Source organism: Pseudoliparis swirei, chromosome 23, assembly GCF_029220125.1.
Source record: "Pseudoliparis swirei isolate HS2019 ecotype Mariana Trench chromosome 23, NWPU_hadal_v1, whole genome shotgun sequence".
In the NCBI taxonomy this organism is placed as follows: domain Eukaryota; kingdom Metazoa; phylum Chordata; class Actinopteri; order Perciformes; family Liparidae; genus Pseudoliparis; species Pseudoliparis swirei.
In genome coordinates this window covers 10656658-10676004 of record NC_079410.1, presented here as the reverse complement: position 1 = coordinate 10676004, position 19347 = coordinate 10656658, and the positions used below count along the sequence as shown (strand labels likewise).

The 19347-nt window shown below is 42.3% G+C and overlaps 3 protein-coding genes across 5 annotated transcripts; 2 read left to right on the top strand and 1 right to left on the bottom strand.

The window, feature by feature from the left end:
* The first annotated feature begins 1517 nt into the window (after positions 1-1517).
* si:ch211-139g16.8 (immunoglobulin superfamily member 6) lies at positions 1518-3222 on the top strand. The gene is made up of 7 exons (XM_056407737.1): positions 1518-1570; positions 1698-2027; positions 2110-2204; positions 2329-2376; positions 2551-2661; positions 2794-2958; positions 3072-3222. Exons 1-6 carry the CDS (start codon positions 1519-1521, stop codon positions 2845-2847), a joined length of 690 nt encoding a protein of 229 aa, XP_056263712.1. The 5' UTR covers position 1518; the 3' UTR covers positions 2848-2958; positions 3072-3222.
* Positions 3223-4075: 853 nt separating this feature from the next.
* mfsd13al (major facilitator superfamily domain containing 13a-like) lies at positions 4076-10598 on the bottom strand. The gene is made up of 7 exons (XM_056407736.1): positions 10208-10598; positions 7561-7875; positions 7035-7463; positions 6657-6811; positions 6461-6544; positions 6088-6231; positions 4076-4630 (listed from the first exon to the last, which is right to left on the bottom strand). Exons 1-7 carry the CDS (start codon positions 10373-10375, stop codon positions 4501-4503), a joined length of 1425 nt encoding a protein of 474 aa, XP_056263711.1. The 5' UTR covers positions 10376-10598; the 3' UTR covers positions 4076-4500.
* Positions 10599-10995: 397 nt separating this feature from the next.
* Positions 10996-17847, top strand: cdr2a (cerebellar degeneration-related protein 2a). Of its 3 annotated transcripts, XM_056407753.1 has the most exons (7): positions 10996-11190; positions 12531-12643; positions 14045-14193; positions 14308-14484; positions 15533-15847; positions 15988-16264; positions 16411-17847. In XM_056407753.1, the coding sequence occupies exons 1-7, from the start codon at positions 11112-11114 to the stop codon at positions 16672-16674; spliced, it is 1374 nt and encodes a 457-aa protein (XP_056263728.1). In that variant the 5' UTR covers positions 10996-11111; the 3' UTR covers positions 16675-17847. The 3 variants fall into 3 exon arrangements, with proteins under 3 accessions (XP_056263728.1, XP_056263729.1, XP_056263730.1); XM_056407754.1 differs by lacking the exon at positions 10996-11190 and having other exon boundaries at positions 12554-12643; positions 13521-14193; XM_056407755.1 differs by lacking the exons at positions 10996-11190; positions 12531-12643 and adding an exon at positions 12657-13621.
* The last annotated feature ends 1500 nt before the right edge of the window (positions 17848-19347 follow it).

The window sequence follows — 19347 nt, the reverse complement described above, 5'->3', positions numbered from 1 at the left end:
CACGCCGTAGATCCTCCAGAGCCTCACTGGTCCACTTCTTGAACTTCCTCACCACAGGTTTGCAGAGCTTTAGTCTCTGCCTGTATGAGGAATCAGATGAACCATGACGTGGTCAGAGTTTCCCAGTGCAGCTCGAGGGACGGCGTGATAGGCCCTGCTGATTGTTGTGTAGCAGTGGTCCAGAATGCTCTTCTCTCTAGTAGGGCATTTAATTAACTGTCTATATTTAGGAGTTCGTGGCTGAGGTTTCCTTTGTTAAAATCAGTACAATAACTAAAGAGTCCGGGAAGGTCCGCTCCACACACCGTATCTGTTCGGCGAGGGTCCGCTGTGCCTCGTGCTTCCCTGCGGCGGCATGTAAACTCCGGCCAGGATGAATGAAGCGAACTCACGTGGGGAGTAGAAGGGTTTGCAGTGAATGATAAAAGATTCCAGGTCCGGCGAACAGTGCTGTAGGATCACCGTTACGTCGTTGCACCAGCCGTTGTTGAGGTAAAAGCAGATTCCTCCACCCTTTGCTTTTCCGGAGAGCTCCGTGTCCCGGTCCGCTCGGAACAGCTGGAAGCCAGCGAGCTGGAGCGCAGAATCTGGTATCGATCTGGTACATACGTGTACTGAAAAAAATCGTGCGGGCTGGCTTGACTGTGTTTTTCGAAGTGGCGGCTGGCTTGACTGCAGTTGGAATATGTGCGTGATAAGAAATATTATGTCTGTTCTACCCTAGCAACTGCGCCTCACACAAACGCAACACACACACAATGTTGTTACACTAATGAGAGAGGGGGACCAGGCTGGAGGGCCCTGTCCTGTGGAGCGGTGGGAGGACAAGCAGGTCCGAGGCCAGGATGACGTCACGACATGTGGGGGCTACGTGGAAAGGGAGGCAGAGTCGTTTTGGGGTTTTCAACACGTGTTGACCAGAGAGGTCTCCCGCTGTGATTGCAATCGCATGCAAGCTTGTATTTTATGTGTGATCAGTGAATAAATTCTCCCGTTGGAAAAGAGAGAACGAGAGAAGGTCGCTGGCTGAATTATTCCTTTAGCAGACATCCAATTTTGATAGACGCTAACACTGCCTTTTACCTCCTTTATGGTTGTTGACCGTATTTTGAGTAAACATCACATATATTCTCAGCCATATCACCGTTCCTCCACATTGCATATTGCTTTCTGAATTTCCTCTTTTCCTAGATTACTCCATCGCAAGAGGATAATGGTTCACTTCTAACTACTTCTTACAGAAAAATGTCATATTTGGCGATAACAGGCGGATTTATAAGGACACAAAAATGCATTCTGAACACACATTCATCTGTAAATATACTTGCACTTGATATCATACATGTGATTTTACTATAAGCACAATTAAATGCCTCATGTTTATGATAATCCACACGTTCAGTTGTAAAAGATAGGAAAAAAAGTAGGAACAAAGTCCAGAGGAAGTGCAATATACCCACTTCCCATGTTGTCATGCAAGTCATAATGTGATCATTCACAAGCTGCCAAGCCTCAGACATGGACCGGTTGGTTTGCTTCTCTCTCCTGCTCAGCTACCTTCCAGTAACCGGTAAGATGTCATTCTTAGCATTGTGTATAACTTTTAGGGATTACGGTTCTTCCTTAGGGAACTAATTTTTCCACATAAGCTGAAGATGAATGTTTAATCGGTGAAATGTCTCGTCTATTCATTCCAGAGAACATGCAACAAGATGAGAGCTGCTTATCGCAGCCAAACAGAGTGATGTGGCGGCAAAGCGGAGAAAGTGCTATTCTCAAGTGTTCCATCAATTCAGATTGTTCAGCCAAAGGCCTGCATTATGAGTGGTTTGCCTTTAGGGAAAACATCCATCATCGTCTCCACGCGCAGCACAAATCTCTGAAATACAGTCTGGACGGAGCGTCTTTAAACATTAAGTCACTTCACATTAATGACAGCGGGATCTACCACTGTGCTGCAGTATCGCGTGGAGACCCTGCACCCGGCGCCCAACATGTAGGGTTGGGTACAACTCTAGTTGTGAAGGGTAAGAGTGTACAATTACAGGTGAGGCACAGATGTGTTGATTTAACACGAATTGGTAGAGACAGCTGTTCTTTTGTTTTCAGGACAAATTGAAAGACTGGTGAGGCACATTCTGTGGGTATCATGTGCCCTCTTGGCCATCTACAGCTTGGCAATAGTGATACTAATGATAAAGAAGGTAAACAACTTGTACTTAATTAGTTTTAAATGGTGTGCGTTGTTAAGAGCTATCGAAGTTCATACAAACTAGGCTGAATAGTGAAAATGTACTGTTGTGAAATGTGTGTTCCTCTCTGTTCCAGTATGGCTGCAATATGAGCGTCTCCGGAAGTGTGCTCAAAACTAACAAGGTTGGAGATATTTGATTTTCTTAATAATTTGTGAGTGCAAAAAAGAGGAACAGGAACCAACGCCTGTGTAAACAACTGGCCAGAAAAAGGCTCTTACAGCAACTCCAATGACGAAGCACTTGTGGACCAGCTTTTCTTAACACCTAACAAATTTGTTCTCAACTTTCTAAACAGAAAGCCTCAGAGAAAAGAGCACAGTTTCGTGATGTGCTGCAAGAAATGTACAGCAAAAGGAACTTGGGCAATGGCAAAAAAACTACGAGCAAAAACCGTTCTCAAGACGAGGTAAATGATGTTGCACCACATTCAATTTAGTCTACAACAAGATTGAGTAAGCGAGGCACTTCTGCATAGGTTGTGTTACAGCATGTACGCAGTCTTACCATCATTTTCATCTCGAATGTAATCTCATTGCAGGCTGCAAGCACAGAGTTGAAGAACTCAACCAATGACATCTATCAAAATGTCTGAGTGTCATAAAAGGACATTTAATGACAGTCTCAGACCTCCATCATCAAGACTGAGAGGACATTATAATGCCATAAAACGCCCGAGAGAGGACGCCATTATGTGACAGAGAAAGTGAGATAATCATCAAAGGCTGCAACTAAATCGTGTGCTTGCTCACCTTTTCTGGGAGTGAGACATAACAACCACAACACTTTTTTCCTTTCTCTCCAACTTTTCACTTTCAGCAATGACGGACAGACGGCTCCCTCTTAAGGCATTAGTTGTTTCATTTATGTTCTGTTGATTGTAATGTGGGAGCACTTTCAACCTTTGTTAAAAACCGGGACAGTGTTTACATGAGAAAAGAAATAAAGAAAATCCAGTTTAAGAAAATCACATGATTTTAATTCTTCAATTACATTTTTTCTATATATTTGTGATGGTAAGACATCCGATAGAAAATCATTTAGATTTACAGGAGTAGAAAGTAGCATGTGTAATTGATATTTTCAGGAAACGAAGATCATGTTGTTCACTCGTGTGCAATAGTGCAAATAAGGCTCTTCGAAGACAACAAATCCCTTGAGAAGATTCATAATTGTTAAGAGTATGTTATCAATATTATATAACTATTGACCTTCTCCACCAATTAAGAAATCACAAACTTGTCTCAATATTCTGATTCACATTTTTAAGCTAAAACACTGGAAATAAAACATAACATTTCAAATCAGAAGAATTTGTAATATATTGTAAACAATGTATTGACATTAGAGGCAAATTACTGATGAATGTACATATAATAGCAGTAAAACAACATTTATAATGTATTTTTGGTGCTGCAGTGGCTTTTGCTCAACTATACATTTACATTAAGGCAATATTTCAACAACCTGCGTTTGTAAGACATCTTGCTGTGTAATAACTTCTATGCAAATAGCAACAGAAATAATCTAGACAGTTAACATTAGAATTTAATTTAAAAAAACCGAAGTGGATGTTGACATGGCAATGTGTATTTTTACACATTAAAAGCTGCGATATGAACTTCTGGATTTATACCATTCACTCAAGAATCCTTTGTTCAGAGTCTGCGTGGATTATTCCCTTCCTGACTTCTATTTCCAACGATTAAGCATAAAAAAATGTGAGCCACGCTTTGGATTGTAAGCTTTCCTCAAGTATTGGTTATACTTTACAGAGAGACACAGGTCTGTAAAGACCCACAGATCAATAAAAGAAATGCATGTCAGAGAATCACAATGAATTACTTTATTCTGGAGCAAGGCAGGAATTCAATCTGCAACTGCTAATGTTGCATATTTTTACAACAAAAAATCACTTAAGCCACTAATCATGCAACCAAAAAGAAATCCTGAAACAACAAAGTCCTTGATTGAACTAAATAAGTTTGTAATTAGCTTCCCTTTAACAATGTGCAAAATGTATTACTTTTTCAAATGTACTCACACACGCACACGTCGCGATATATGCATGTGTGTGGATATATATATATATCACACACACACACACAAACACATACACACAGTGCATCAGTAGGCTACTGTATAATCCTGGAATATACAGTGAAAAGAAGGAACATATTCGCATACTTTGCAATACAGAATTTCCTCAACAATAGCAACAGCCTGACACAGTGAAGTTAGCCGTCAACTACTTTGTGTCGACTGTGTGACTGTTGCGTATGGAAAAAGGCCTCCAAGCGAGGGCTTGCAGAGCAGCGACACACATGGGCACCAGACACACCAAGTAGAACATGACGTGCCGGAGACTCCCTGAGGCGCTGCAGACAAGGAGACATCGTGTTTAAGTGTTTGTATATTTGCATTTATTTAGAACTGTGGTGATGTCGATATCACCAGTTCACTTGTTGTACACTATTATGATCATAATGTGAAGCTGTAAATGGGACAACCTCAGCATGTTCGGCAGATGTTTATAATGAAAGAGAGATGATGTGTTTCTAAATGTTTTAAGTACAGGGAATGTCAGGCCTTCTGTAAGCTTTTACACACGTGTCTGTTGTTTTCATTTCATCAGATTTGTGATTTTTCTTTAATACCCAACATATACTGCATCTCAACTATCTGACTCAAAAGAAAATATTTAATGGGCTCTGAATTTATGAAATTATATTAGAGGTGACTTTGAAATAAAACACTTAGTTAGTGACATTTTTTCAGTTGAAAATAAAATTGATGGGGAAAACCGCAACTGCTGTTACTTTCTGTGTGAGCATTACACTTTGCTGTTGTTGATGTTAAAGTCATCACCATAACATGTTGCTGGTTCTATCTTCAATCCAAATGTTTATCTGAATAATTTGTAAAGATACCAGCTACGAGCTGCAATCATTCAAATATAGGATTTTTTAAAAAGGACCACAATCACTAGGCTACTTTACATGACAGATGTTCCTTTTCCAGAGTATAATAAAAGTTTATAGATTGGCTTCCCGCTGCTACTTCCAGGGTGAAAGTGGCTCCTTTTCCTTTGAAACTCAGTTGAAAGGTTCATATTTTTTAAAGTCTGTCGTAAAATGAAATTGCAAGGTGCCCACATGACCAGTGAAACTGTTTTTTCTGGCGATGATAATTCCTTCCGTTTATTCTGGCTGTGAAGAGATCAATTGCTGATGTGCTACCAATGTAAAAGATGACACAATCCACAGTCCTCATGCTACACAAAAATATGTTCCAAAGTATATCTGAAGTTTATATGAGGCTTGAGTACTTTGAGTTGGACAAATCATAGAGATATCTTCTAAAAGTACAACATTCTCTGGAATGCATTCCCATTAATAACAAGTGCAGTAGGAAATCTCTTTTTAGCCAGTATGAACAGGAGGAATGATTACATCAAGCAAAACCTGCTACAGTATTCATATGGGCACCGGACTATTCTCTTAGGACACACCTGAAAAAGAGTGAACCCATCCTCGAAGAGATACTTTCAATCCATCACAAATCGATTTACTGGAAGTTAAGAGTCGTAATATAGTGGCACGTGTCGCGGGCTGGCCTTCAAACTAAACATTTATGGCATGCTTTGGGAGATGGTTGGCAGTAATATATAGAATACAGTGGAGCACTTATAATATTAATATTTTACTTCAGAATATGACAACGCCTTGGAAGCAAACAAATATTACTTGATCCTGAATCAGTACGACAACAGAATGGTTACCATCAACAATCCAGAAAAAATGACTGTATGATAACAGTATGAAACCCTTTTTACCTTTCATTTGAATCCCATGCGGTGCCCTTCAGCTGTTCATATCCACACTGGTTCAGGATATTAAGCACAATCATTGGGGCTAGAGACTGAGCCGGTTTAGTGAAGAGAGCATTCGTCCCAAAGACCATGGAGGAGAGAGGGGAACTGTAGAGGATGAAAAATACAATATAATACTATATCAACAGTCAAATAACAGGAATATGTTTGATTGGATCTCTATAACAACACGCCGGATTGACTTCATTAGATATATAACTTGGTGTTGGTTACAAAAGTGTGCTAATTTCATGTTTATTGTCTGATGACTAACTGTAAATGTGTTTGAGGAATGACTGAGTTTGTAGAAGTATGCTAAACAAAATATTAGTTTCACCTGCGCTTGTACTTGTGCATGTCTTTGTCAATGATGTCAGCCAAGGGCAAGCTAAAAAGACTGAAGGCTGCTTGGATCGTCACCCTGCATAGAAGATAAGAGTGAAGGTATAACTCAATCAAAATGCAGTGCTAATAAACTGTAATTATAAGAAAAAGTACAATTGTGTTGGACTAACAGTTGTATGACTTCTTACATGCTAATGGTGAGATAAAATGCCATAAAATAGTAGTGCTGGGGACCGAGTGCGAGCATGACAGCTGCCATTCCAGCTTCCATGTAGAAGGTGAAGAGGATTACCCGGAAGTAGCCAATATCCCGGAGCAACCTCTGACAGCTCAATACTAACAGCTGGGATGGAGACAACGGGTCAGGAACAGTACATACAATGATGAGTAGCAGTTTATAAAGTAGGATGACAAACATGTTCCTGCTGTTGCATTCAGATGATTATACAGAGCTCTGATGTCTGAGTGGGTTTGGGAGTGGGCTACGTTGTAGGTAACAGTCAGTATGGTCCTTTGAGGTAATGGGAGGACAAAAGGACACAAAGAAATCTGGTGAGGGACACTACCTGTGGACAGATGAAGCCCGCTCCATACATGATGCTCTTCGCCAGTGATGGAAGCACATCTGGAGGAATCAGGTACTCAGCAAATATCATGGTAAAATTATTGAAGAAAGCCAACAGGAAAACCTGGAAGAAGTTCATGCACACAAAATGCAGGAAGTCCCTGTTGCTCAGAATTTGCCACGTCAACGTTCTTAACATGGAGAAGGAAAAGCCTGACTGATGGGAAGCCTGATCAGGAGACCTCAATGTCTCCAATTCAGGTCCTTTGTTATCAAAGCGGCTCTCACTGTGGAGGCCCGTGTAGAGCATGCAGACACAGCTCAGGACAGCGATCAGCACTGCGAAGGCTTGGAAGGACGCAAAGTCCTCCATGTTATTTGACATCACACCACAGAAGAGGACACTGGAGGAGCCAAGGAGAGACGCCACCTGGGAAATAAAAGGTGGGGGGATATGAGAGGGATTATCCTGTTGGCTGAGTGGCAACCAGAGGAAAGAGAGTGGAAGTGTTTGGTATAGTCCTCACCTGGTTGTAGTTCACAAGTCTCAGTCGGCTCTGATGGTGGCTTGAAATCTCTGCAAACAGCGCACATTGTGCCAGCAGCACAAAAGTCAACATGGCGTCAAAAGCACACAGCGCCACCGTCAAGTGTACGCCGATCAACCAGTCACCGGGGGCGTAAGTCTGCCATGGGAACCAGGCTAGAAGAAAAGCCAGGGAGTAGAGAGGAGCTCCATACAGGATGGCGAGACGTCTCTGAGAGCAGCAGGGCACCCTGGAATTATCTTGCAGATAGCCAAAAAGAGGATCATTGATTGCATTCCACACCATGTACACCACCTGTGGAGAAATTGATTTAAATGTTTCAAGTAGTGCTCCGTTAACCGATAAGTCGATCAACAAAGAGTTCTTATTGAAGCTCGTGCAGCTTCTCAAATGTGAAGGTTTGCCGTTGTTCTGCAATTATCATGTTTGTAAGCTGACTATCTTTGAGTTTTGGACAGTTCGCCAGATGAAATAGGCAAAATGAAGACATCAATTCAAAACACACTCTGGGAAATTGTAATGAGTATTTTTTTCACAATTGCTCAAACATGTATCGACGATCACAGAATCATCTTTCATGGCCAAGTAGGTGTGCACACACAATTAATTAGACTTAATGACTTGGATTTGACAAGGACTACCATGTTCAGATATAAATATATATATTGGAAAACGTATTTAAATCTCTCTCTCTCAGCTTTTCAGGGTAGCTCCTCTGGTTAGACAGGATCCTCTCACCAATGTGCTCCTCGGCGAGTTTATTTGTAAACAAGGCTTTAGTGTCACTCTATATTTACAAGGAAAACACACATCCACACGCGGACTAATGCAGGGCTCTCAAGCAGGCACGTGCACAGACATTTTGGGGGGCAGGTGCTCAAACCAAAAAAAAGGGCACCCAATGCCACAAAAAGAATTCTGACAGAGTTGAAGCATAAGCAGCATTACACTGATGATTCAATACATCCTCGACCTGCATTTCCTCTGGGCAGCATCAGACCGCTTGCTTACATTTTCTTTATGAAAAAAGATGAATTATTATATTGCAACAACAGTACAATCGTTCTGATAGGCTAATGGGTCGTCATGCCAGCCACATATTGCCCTCCTCTCTGGTCTGATACGGATCCGTATTGCCCTCTTACGTCATTTTCAAAATGAGCGATATTGATAGACATCAACAGACATCCCTCTGAACAATACCAAAGAGGCCTTATGATTTTTTTTTCAGTCTGACCACGCAAATCCTAGACTAGCCCCTGTTAAATAGAACGGAATAAGAACGCACTCTCTCTCTCTCTCTCTCTCTCTCTCTATTCTCTAAACATAACTAACCTCAGCAAACAGCTGCAAGGCTTTGAAATCACGGATTTCGTGAGTTTTTGTTTGTTTATTTTTTTAGGAAACGACGGACCAGTTGTGACGTCATGTTTTCAGCAGCGCTAATGACGTGGTTGATTTATCACCAAACAACGTCAGGGGACAAACACCGTCATGACCTGTGTGTCTGCTGATGCGGGTCAGAGGAGAAGGAGGTGCACCCGTTTGGTGGCGCGAGGAGCACTGCGCGAGCACTAAATGGAGGAAGGGGGAGAGGCGCGGCGGGGGGAGGAGGCAGCACGTGAGCTCGTGAGCGCCGCGGAGCATGTCGGGGCGAAGTTCTCAGATAAATGCCCCGTCGGATATTAAAACACATTTGGGAGGACTTGATGACAGAAAGAGTAACTTTTATTCTTAAATACTGATGAATAAAAAAAGTGGGCTCCAGCAAAAAGGGCACTTTTCTCATCCAGGGTAAAAGGGCTGGTGCTTGAGCACCACTAGGGCTCTATCTGTGCACGTGCCTGCTCTCAAGTGTCACGCATTGAGCGTGAGACTCACGCATTTCGGTCTTAAGTCACGCACTCCCGCCACACATCGTATTTCTCACGCTGAAAAAAAACTCGGCCATTTAATGTTTTAATGTACCGCAGCGCGCAAACATGAGCCGCGCTGCCCTCACCGTGGAGGAATCAAGCGCTCCCCTGGAGTTCTGCTGTGAGGTGCCACTTTACATACATTTACATGTCATTTTTTTTTAGCTTTAGACTACGCGACTTAGCATTTCAACCTTCACAAACAAGCAACAAACAACAAACAAAATACAACAGTAACATTTCTCAACATAGTACAACTACAAAAGTACCATAGTAAAGTATCTATCTGTGCCACTGAAGTGCTAATCTGTGTTTTAATCCAGATATAGGAAAAAAAGGTGTGTTTTCAGTCTCCGACGGAAGATGTAGAGACTTTCTGCTGTCCTGATGTCAGTGGGGAGCTCGTTCCACCACTTATCAGCCAATCCCCCCAAAAAAAGGGCTACACAATAGCCAATCAGAAAAAAAACCGTATCTGTTGTATCTGGGTAAGATTTAATCCAGCAACCAATGAAAATAAAGCATCCTGGAATTGCGCGCGACTGACTGATATCCGAAAATTTATTTCGCCAGGGGGGGGGGGGGGTGATGGAAATGTCACTCTTACTTGTCTTCAAAACTTGAGAGCCCTGCTAATGCAACCAATGAATTATCCATAATAAACACAAACAAAAGGATACAACAGATTAATAGTGAGATAATATACTCACTTGTGATTGGTGGAACACTCCCTCTGATATCTTGTACTTATTGAGGAAGAGTTTGACATAGTAGAAGTTGAATATGTTGTTTATCATGCCAGCTCCCAGTGTTGTCATAGAATAAGCCAGAGCTGCAGGATTGAGCCCACAGTTGATGGCGTGTCGGGCTAAATCCATTCTCCCGGGAGCCAGGTGTCTTCTGCGCGGCCGCGGCTGCTCAGGTAACAACGACGTTACCTGTTGTTTAGCATTGCTACAAGTGACTAACAGTATAAACCAGGCATTCCGTGCTGAGCCTGTTCTTGTTCCGGATGTCTCATCTACATGACGTCACGGTGGTTTCTTCTTCGTTAAGGACACTACTTCTGTCGGCTGAAAATGTTTCTACTTGAACCATGTCACTCCTGCAGCCGGGATTCTACGTCACAAACACAACAAACATTTGATTGGTCAGAAGAGTTACTTGAATTAATTTGCTGCTCGGTGATTCGTCGAAAAGAGTGTCTGTCACCGGAAGCAGGAAATGAAGACACCGGCGGGACTTTTTTTTCTCCCAACATATTGAACTGTTAAGCTCTTATGTAGAACTTTTTTGAAATCGTATTAAACATGATTTCAATATTTGATTTCAATAAACAGGTTTTTTTAAATACTGCTCTTTTATCTTCGCTACATCTGCCACCTGCCGGATGCTGGAGCGTATTTGCCACGTTGCTTTACAATAGACTCAACTTTACGCCTCACGCGCGCACGCACGCGCACTCACACGCCCAACACCGGGAGGATGTCGCTCTCATTCCTCCACACAGGGTGGTGGACGGCGGACAACTTCTGACTGCTCCTCTCAGCACACACCTGTGTGCCAGGTTTCTCTCGCGTGCAGCCGCAGACAGACTCCCCATGCGCCTGAAAAATGTTAACCGACGTGATTATGGAGGAAGAATTTGACAAGAATGGAGAGTCGTGGTACGACCCACGGGATCTTGAACGCGGTAAGAGCTTCTCCGCTCTGAGGTCGCACCCTAAACTCTGACCGGGTGGACTGGTGTGTTATTCGTTGCTATAATAAATATTGTGGTTGCTTGTGAAGTTGGTGATTATATGTGTTTTCTCTGCATTAATATATGACACGAGCTCTAATTGGCTCGAAGATGAAGTCTGGCGTCTATACTTGTGTGATAGTCACACCAGTCATGAGTTGAAGGCTGTGGTCAAGGTCTCAGTCAGAGGTTCTGTGTTGTTTGTTTTCTGAAACACTTCTCATGTGTCTACGAATCTGGGTTTGAGATAAAGAAACAGGGTTATAGATGGAGAACTTTATTAATGAACAAGACACATTGAAATTAAAGCAGGCACGTTAACACGAGTCATGCACGAATTAAAAAGGGAGGAAATAAATGTGGCCATCACACTAAGGAATAACTAGGAGGAAACTAGAACCTGACTCAAGATCTGGGATTGCGCTTTCATACATTATAGGATTATTTGTAAATATAATATACATTGTGTGTGTACTCGCAGGTCGAGGTTACAATACAGAGATGTGAGATAACTAAGATATAAATATAGCCAGATTGTTGGAATGTTGAAAAAGTGCAGGAGAGCAGCGAACTAAAGTCAATTTAATCAAATAATAAGTTAGGTTAGGAAACAATAAATCTGTCAAGAATCAATAATAAAAATAATTATCAGTTGGATACCTAATTAACTATAATAAAAACATTGATAAGTGTACAAGTAAATGACCAAGTCAGCAAACCCTCCAAGTTGTAGGAAGACTTTTTTTTAAAGAGGAGCTAAATAAAACTGTTTTACTGTTTGGAGATTTAGAAGAACAGTTTGTGCGTCCTCCTCTCTGTTAACAACTCTAAGGACTTCAGAGTAGGGCTCACGGTTGGTATTCGGTTGCCACGGGACATGATTGATTAAATAACCCCCCTGCAAGCATACACTGCATATTGCTTGAAACCTGTTTGGTTTCATTGCATTGTTGTTAAAGCGGTCCCACATTAGACACGCTTCACTTCGGCTCAGAGGGCGATTCAACAATGTTGCTGCACAATATCCAGACTTTTGAGATAATTTAGTGGGAGAAGGAAGCGTTCACAAGGAGATCGCAAAGCGAGCCTTAGATTCCCCCGTGCATGAGACAAAGAGATGTGTGCAGCCTTTACGCTTCTGCTTCTACCCGTTGCCTGTGTTTGGGCATTGAAGCGGTCTACTGTCGTGTGTTTACATGTTTTACTTCTATCGGTCTTCTGTCGTGTGTTGACATGTTTTACTTCTATCAGTCTTCTGTCTTGTGTTTACATGTTTTCCTGTGTTTTGACAGATCTCCACTTGGCAGCGGAGTTTGGGAAAACCCTCCTGGACCGGAACCATGAGCTGGAGCAGGCCCTGCAGCAGATGTACTCCACCAACCAGGAGCAGCTGCAGGAGATAGAGGTGATGGATGTTAGGAGGGAACTAATCAAGTGGGGCTCCAGCTGCGCTGAACTCGCTCTGGGGGAACAGTGTGTGAGCAAGCCATATCCATTTCATCATGCAAAACATGTGTTTTACACAGTTTATCCTCCAATGGGAGATTCATTGAGTAATGTCCACGTTGAGAAATCTGAAAAACTTCCCTTCCAGTGAAAGGGTATGGACATTTCCATATGAATTTATCTCCCCTTCAAATAGGCTTGCGTAAGGCTAATCCTGACGAGTCTGACCGACAGTACAGAGCCTTAGTGCAGTTCCTGGCAGGATGTTCGTCTACCTAACTAGGAAAACTCTCACCAGCTTATTTTTCACCTTCTACTTGGACACTGTTCAAGTAACTAAGATTGTAAGGTTTTGCTACACAATCTTTATACTCTACCTTAATACAGCATATTACTGTATATTACGTACAATATCACACTAAAACTGTACTTATTGTTAACGAGCTTTCAGACCAACCCTTTTTTTAGTCGTTAGGACCTGAATGATATTTAGGAGTCCAATGTGATTAATTAATTAATGAAAATTGCCAAAAATCATATTTTTTCTGCAGCAAAAAAAAAATAAGTCTTGGAAATAAAACGTCTTGCATGAATGTTGCTTTCCCTGGGAGTTTTCAGGTAAAGCTTCTAAAGAAACACCATTAGCTCTTTTGTTTCAGAGCTCAGACATTTAATTTTGGCGCATGAATGATCTATTTGAGTTTGAGCACATGGCATTAAGCAGGCCAACAAAGATAAAAGCCTTAATTTGTTTCTGGCAGTTAGAGGGCTTGTGGCTTGAGGATTTATTGAGGTTGATATGGTAATCCCCATTCGTCTCTTTGACCCTCATGCAGTGTCCACTGCTGGCCCTACACACTGCACTAAAGACATCCTCTAGGATAGAGGGGCTGTGCTGCTTCACGAGATACATGGCTGCATTCTCTACCAGAGAAAAGTAATTTGGTTGAAAGAAGAGACGGGGCTATGCAGAAACCTCTTTCTCCATAATGGCTACATTCTTGTCCACCATGCAATATAGCGTATGTTATATTTCTCTGCAACTATATTCAAAGTCCTTTTAAAGGCTCTTAGTTGGCAGCTCTTTGCTTCTAAAGAAGCATTTGTTTGTTGGGTAATAACATCTATTGGCCTGGGATATAAAACCTGATGTAAAGGTGTGTAAAGCGTGCTGCCTCCTCTCTTTCTCTTCTATGAGTCAGTTATAAAGAGGTTTTAAACAGCTTTAAATATCTGCTTCTATTCGTCCAACCGCTCAGAACCATACACATATTCAGTCTGCAATTATAGAAAACATGCACATCCCTTTTACCTGGCCAATGAAGTGAATTCCTTGTCCTTTCCCTCCCTGATTCACCAGCACCTAAACAAGCAGGTGGACCTGCTGCGTCAGATGAACGACCAGCACGCCAAAGTCTATGAGCAGCTCGACGTGGCCGCCAGGGATCTGGAGCAAGGCAACCTGAGACTAATGCAGGACAGCCGCCTGGCCCAGCAGAAGATCCACAGGTCCGTCTCCCAGTTATGAGGGAATTTGTCTTTAAAATGATATTTTACATAATTAGATATTCATTATTTGATTGAGTGCAGAACCTCAGAACCACTTTCTTCTTTCCCCGTCAGTCTAACAGAGACTATGGAAGGCCTTCAGACCTACATGGAGGACCTGCAGACCCAGGTGGAGGAGCTAAAGACTGCCCAGGCAGAGCGGAACAAACGAGAGCTGGCGGAGCAGCGCCGCAACCGTGGAGCCCAGAGTGTGTCCTGCCTCAAGGAGCTGTATGACTTGCACCAAGACAGGTATTTCATGTGTGTGTGAGTCATTGCACATATTCTGATGGACAGTGCTAATCTCAGAACCACAGGATGAGACAGAGGGACTATTTCCAGAGGGGGAACATGTTGTGAGATAGTTCCAGTCATTCACCAACAACATATTCAGGTGCATCTGTCTGTTCTACTCGTAAGTGTTCCCGTCTGATCATTTCTTAACCTCAGTGACTGCTGTCTCAGCACCTTGTGTGCTGACTGGACACCTTCAGGTGACCCAGAGCCCGACCTGACGTCCCCCTTTAGGAATAATCCAGAGGAGGAGGAAGTTAATCCTCGGATATTGTCAGCCGCGTACTAACATACACACAACTGTTGCTGTAACTTGATACGTGTCATGCCATTTGTTTATGTGCTTTGGAGAGAGCAGAGGTGTACTTTATTCTTTGTAGATTAACAAAACTATTGTTAACCTAAAATGTACGAGTGTGCATTCTGCATTTCTGTATATAAGTACACAGACAATTAGTTTGGCCGCTCATGGTGGGGGGTAGGGGGGGTTTAACAGTGGAAACAATAAAGCAAGATGTCTAGTAAATAGCATATCGTGAGTATATTCAGAGTCTAATGAACTATTACTATAACCAAAATTGCTGCATAATAAATGCATTAACCCTTTAATCACATTTAGTGTCCTTCATAGAGCTCTGACCCTCGATGATAAATAAATGCATTACTGCAATAAAAGCATTGATTCAATTGTTTTTGTTTACCCCAAAATAATAGCATGTGGGGAAGGTGAATTAGTTCTTCGGCCCTGAGGAAGTTCCCGACAACCTACAAAAAAACACTTCAACGAAATCGGAGTAGAAAGACAAAACCCAGAGGAGAAAACCCCTACAAATCACTCGATATGAGACACTAATGATTGAGGTTTTTAATTGAATAAATTGAAACTGTAAAAGTAGGCCAAAGCATACCCCCAGTGTAAATGTAACTATTCATGTTTTGGGATCTTCGTGTTTGTTTTAAAGTGCTACGTTCACACATTGATGGACATTTCTCTGTCCTGGCTCAGGCATCTAGACCATGGTGGTCCGCATGTGGAGGGCCTCTGGTCCCTGCGGGGCTCTTTCAGTGACAGGGACAGACGCCAAGACCCGGAGGCGGAGAACGCGGCTCTCCAGCGCTCCGTCCGGACCATTCAGAGCCAGATAGCCGTGGAGCGGAGCCGCAGGGAGGCCGCGGAGCGCGAGAGGGAGTTGACATCAAGGGAGAACCGAGGGCTGGAGGAGCAGCTGGCCTCGCTGGCCGGCTGCCCGGCCAGGCAGAAGGAGCTGGAGGCCCAGGTGGAGCAGCTGCGGCTCCTGTGGCGCGCTGACTGCGCCAACAGGTTGGCCTGGCTTGCATGCAAACTAGATTCAAATTTTTTACAAATATGACACTTAGCGATACAGCATTTGACATACAGCACGATCATTATTTCTCCATATACTTGATGTACGCCTCCTTGTCCCCTCCTCTCCCCCCCAGTATCAGGAGACCGGAGCAGCTGCTGCCGGATAAAGTGTTCTTCGCCTTAGAAGACGGAGCGAGCCCCGGGCTGGACGAGATCGAGGACGAGGGAGAAAAGGACGAGGAGCGGAGACAGTACGTCCGGCAGAGGTCGAACAGTGAGAGCGTTTTGAGAACGGGAACGGACGAGCTTCGCCGCGGTCACGAGCAGCTGTGCATCAGGCGAACAGAGGCGGTGAAACAGAGGGGCATCTCTCTGCTCAACGAGGTGGATGCACAGTACAGCGCACTGCAGGTAGTGTATTCATAGCATGTCCGCTACATTTTACCCATGATAGATATTCAGAATTAAAACGTGTCTTTGGCTGGTAATATTTATATGTAGAAGTCACAGTTTCAAGAGAACGTACGCACTTCCCTGAAATAGGTTTTATTGTTTAGGTGAAATATGATGAGCTCCTACGGCGGTTCCAGCAGGCAGACGGGCCGAGTCATAAAGCCGCGCAGACGCCCAACGGGCCCTTTGCGAGCAGCCGGGCCCGCCGCCGCCGGTCCTCTGCGGCTCCGTCGGATCCAACAGTGGTTCCTGCCAGCCAGCAGCCCGAGTACAAGGCTCTCTTCAAGGAGATTTTCACCTGCATCCAAAAGACCAAAGATGACCTCGGCAACAACAGAAGCCCAGTGGAGGACAGTAGCTCTGCCTGAACATTGTATTATTCATAAACCAGAGACTTGCACTAGTTTGTCTGTCAATGTTTTTTGACGAAGGAGAAACTTAAAGGTTGCTTTGCTATAAGAAAATTAAAATATCCAGAGGATGTGGATGCAATATCTTTGATAATCTACAATAATTTTGATACATCTAGGCTTTTGTTAGTCAGCACTGTTCCTTTTTATTCTGTCCAAAAGATTATGTGTTACATTTTTTACAAAAAGAAGCTGTGTGATCTGAAGTAATATTATTTTAAAGTTCATCAACAAATTTAAAGAAAATGAAAACTATAAATGAAAGATTTATTGTATTGGGAGATATTTATAGTACGAATAATACATACTATCAGATCCTCAGCAAAAAGAAATACAGTGTTCTGTTTGTATGTAAAGTCAATACGCCTGTGAACACTTGATTACTTGGTGCTTGGGAGAGAAACACACACATGGAACGTTGTTTGTGTGATATAAGTTGGAGATGTGGATGTTATGTATGACAGCAATGTTGTAATAGGATGAAAAACTGAGCTTTGTAATAACTAAAGACTCAGGAGTTTATGGTAATTAGCTTAACAGCTAATGAGTTGGTTTTTGTAAGTTGTCAATAGTTGGTTCACCAGTTGAAGGTCATTGGCCTGTCACCAGAGAAATATCACGAGTACTCTTTATTATTTATTTCAGGAAGAGACAGAACAGATCTGCACTTTTTATGCCTGAATCACAATTTCCCTTTTTAATGTATTTATTTTAAAGAAGATTCAAATATATTTATTTGTGTTGTTAAATATGCAGAGCAGATTGAGTCAGTAATACCACACTGAGGTGCTTATTTTGTGGATGTTAATGTTCTGTCTGGTGCACATTATGGAAAAACAATACAGAAGCAAATGGAAAAGAAATTATAATATTCCCTTGTTTACTAACAATTTTCCTTATTCTGACTTTTCCAGCTCTTAATGTAGAACTGAATTTGTATTGATCAGGTTGCCATGAGCAATAAATACACTTTACTTTCTCTTTCCATGTAAAGTGACTCTCATGTCAAAGAAGATGCTTAATTGACTATACTGATGTACAGAAATATAGTCGAGCGTAGTACAGTATATGTGGTTTTGAAGCTGTGAAACTTTTCTTCTAATTGGTTATTAAAAACATGATGCAAGAGTCTATTGAGTTTTCACTGTGTCTAATGTCTAAAACACCAACTCTGGCATGATCTGAAAAATGGTGGGCCCAAGAATAAGCATCGTGTGTGTGTGTGTGTGTGTGTGTGTGTGTGTGCGTGTGTGTGTGTGTGTAGAGATGTTTCAACCTGCACTCGCTGCAATGTGTTAAAAAAAAAACACAGCAGCAGAGAAGCATTTTCTCCTCATTCTCCAAGTCCTCCATCACCAGGCAAACCCCGAGGTCCAGCAAACAATTAATAGGGCTTTGTCCCTTTTCATAATTAGGTTTTGCATAACTGTGATTTCCCAATCATGGTTTCAAATCCAATAAACCTCCATACAAGGGGATTGCATACCAGCACGCCGAAATGGGACAGGCCTCAGCAAGACCGTAAGCACACAGGCAGACATCTTATAAAGGCATCAGCACAACAACCATGAGAGGTCTGGATAAGAAGTACAAATATACTGTAAATATTTAGCGACGCACTAGCAAGGAAACTGGATTCAGTGAATGTTTTGATTAAAGCCCATGGGCATGCACTCGGCGGGGAACAGCGTGTGATGTGTGTGTGTACATATTGACATATGGATAATAAATTTAACAGCACACTTAAATGTTTTTAAAACTATAGAATAAAGGGTATTACTATACTGTGATTAAACACCTCAATATTGACACTTTTTATTGACCCAATAAATCTGAATTTCATGTTTGAAAATAGCTCAAAACTTCATCTACCATACTGTACCAACAAAAGGCTGCATGGGACCAAACATGGGCAGGTGTCACCCGCTGAGAAAGTTGATAGCATCTGTACTTCCCGTGGAAAAGTTAGTCCTGAGCCCATCTGGCGTAATTACATTCTCTAAAAGTGTCTTCATGCTCCACATGTTTGTGTTTTTATTTCTTCTCTTTACATCAAGTAGGGCCTGTCTGTGGGCCTCATGGGGCCACGTCAGCCACTGATTCATCCTCCTCTACCTCTCAATCCACTCCTGCATACCACAGTCAATACTTTAGCTCACATAACTACAGGCATGTCAAGTTATTCTGTATGTACAGTCATGTCAAGTTATTCTGTATTACAACCATAATATTCTGTATATAAGAAGGCTCTGCCAAGTGGGAACCCTCTGGCTGGTATTTCCACAGCTGTCTTCCGGTAACACGTCACCACGCTGAGCGAGATTCTTTTCATAATGTTGTCAGACACAGACGCTTAAATAACACGAGAAAGAGTAATGTGACAAATATAGTGTGTCCAACATAAGACTGCGGAGTGTAAGAGCGAGCCTACTTTTCCGTATTTGAATACCGTGGCCAGAAGACAATGGGTCTACACATGTGGCCTTTGTTGTTGTTGTCAATAATTCTTATTATATATAAGATGTATTAAAATGTAAAAAATCTCATCTACAATAATTATTAAATCGGTTTTACAAAAACTTCACAAGTAGACTGTCAATAAATTAAAACATCACACGAACGGTGCTCAGT

Bases quoted from the DNA above. Each gene is read 5' to 3' on its own strand.
- mfsd13al (XM_056407736.1), bottom strand. From the start codon at position 10,375: ATGGATTTAGCCCGACACGCCATCAACTGTGGGCTCAATCCTGCAGCT. The intron at 7,876-10,207 runs GTGAGTATATTA...ATTTCTCCACAG, and splicing joins GAGTGTTCCACCAATCACAA to GTGGTGTACATGGTGTGGAA. The intron at 6,232-6,460 runs GTGAAACTAATA...CATCCTCTACAG, and splicing joins ATGCACAAGTACAAGCGCAG to TTCCCCTCTCTCCTCCATGG.
- cdr2a (XM_056407753.1), top strand. From the start codon at position 11,112: ATGTTAACCGACGTGATTATGGAGGAAGAATTTGACAAGAATGGAGAG. The intron at 14,194-14,307 runs GTCCGTCTCCCA...TTTCCCCGTCAG, and splicing joins GCCCAGCAGAAGATCCACAG to TCTAACAGAGACTATGGAAG. The intron at 14,485-15,532 runs GTATTTCATGTG...GTCCTGGCTCAG, and splicing joins TATGACTTGCACCAAGACAG to GCATCTAGACCATGGTGGTC.
- si:ch211-139g16.8 (XM_056407737.1), top strand. From the start codon at position 1,519: ATGGACCGGTTGGTTTGCTTCTCTCTCCTGCTCAGCTACCTTCCAGTA. The intron at 1,571-1,697 runs GTAAGATGTCAT...TATTCATTCCAG, and splicing joins CAGCTACCTTCCAGTAACCG to AGAACATGCAACAAGATGAG. The intron at 2,662-2,793 runs GTAAATGATGTT...ATCTCATTGCAG, and splicing joins AAAACCGTTCTCAAGACGAG to GCTGCAAGCACAGAGTTGAA.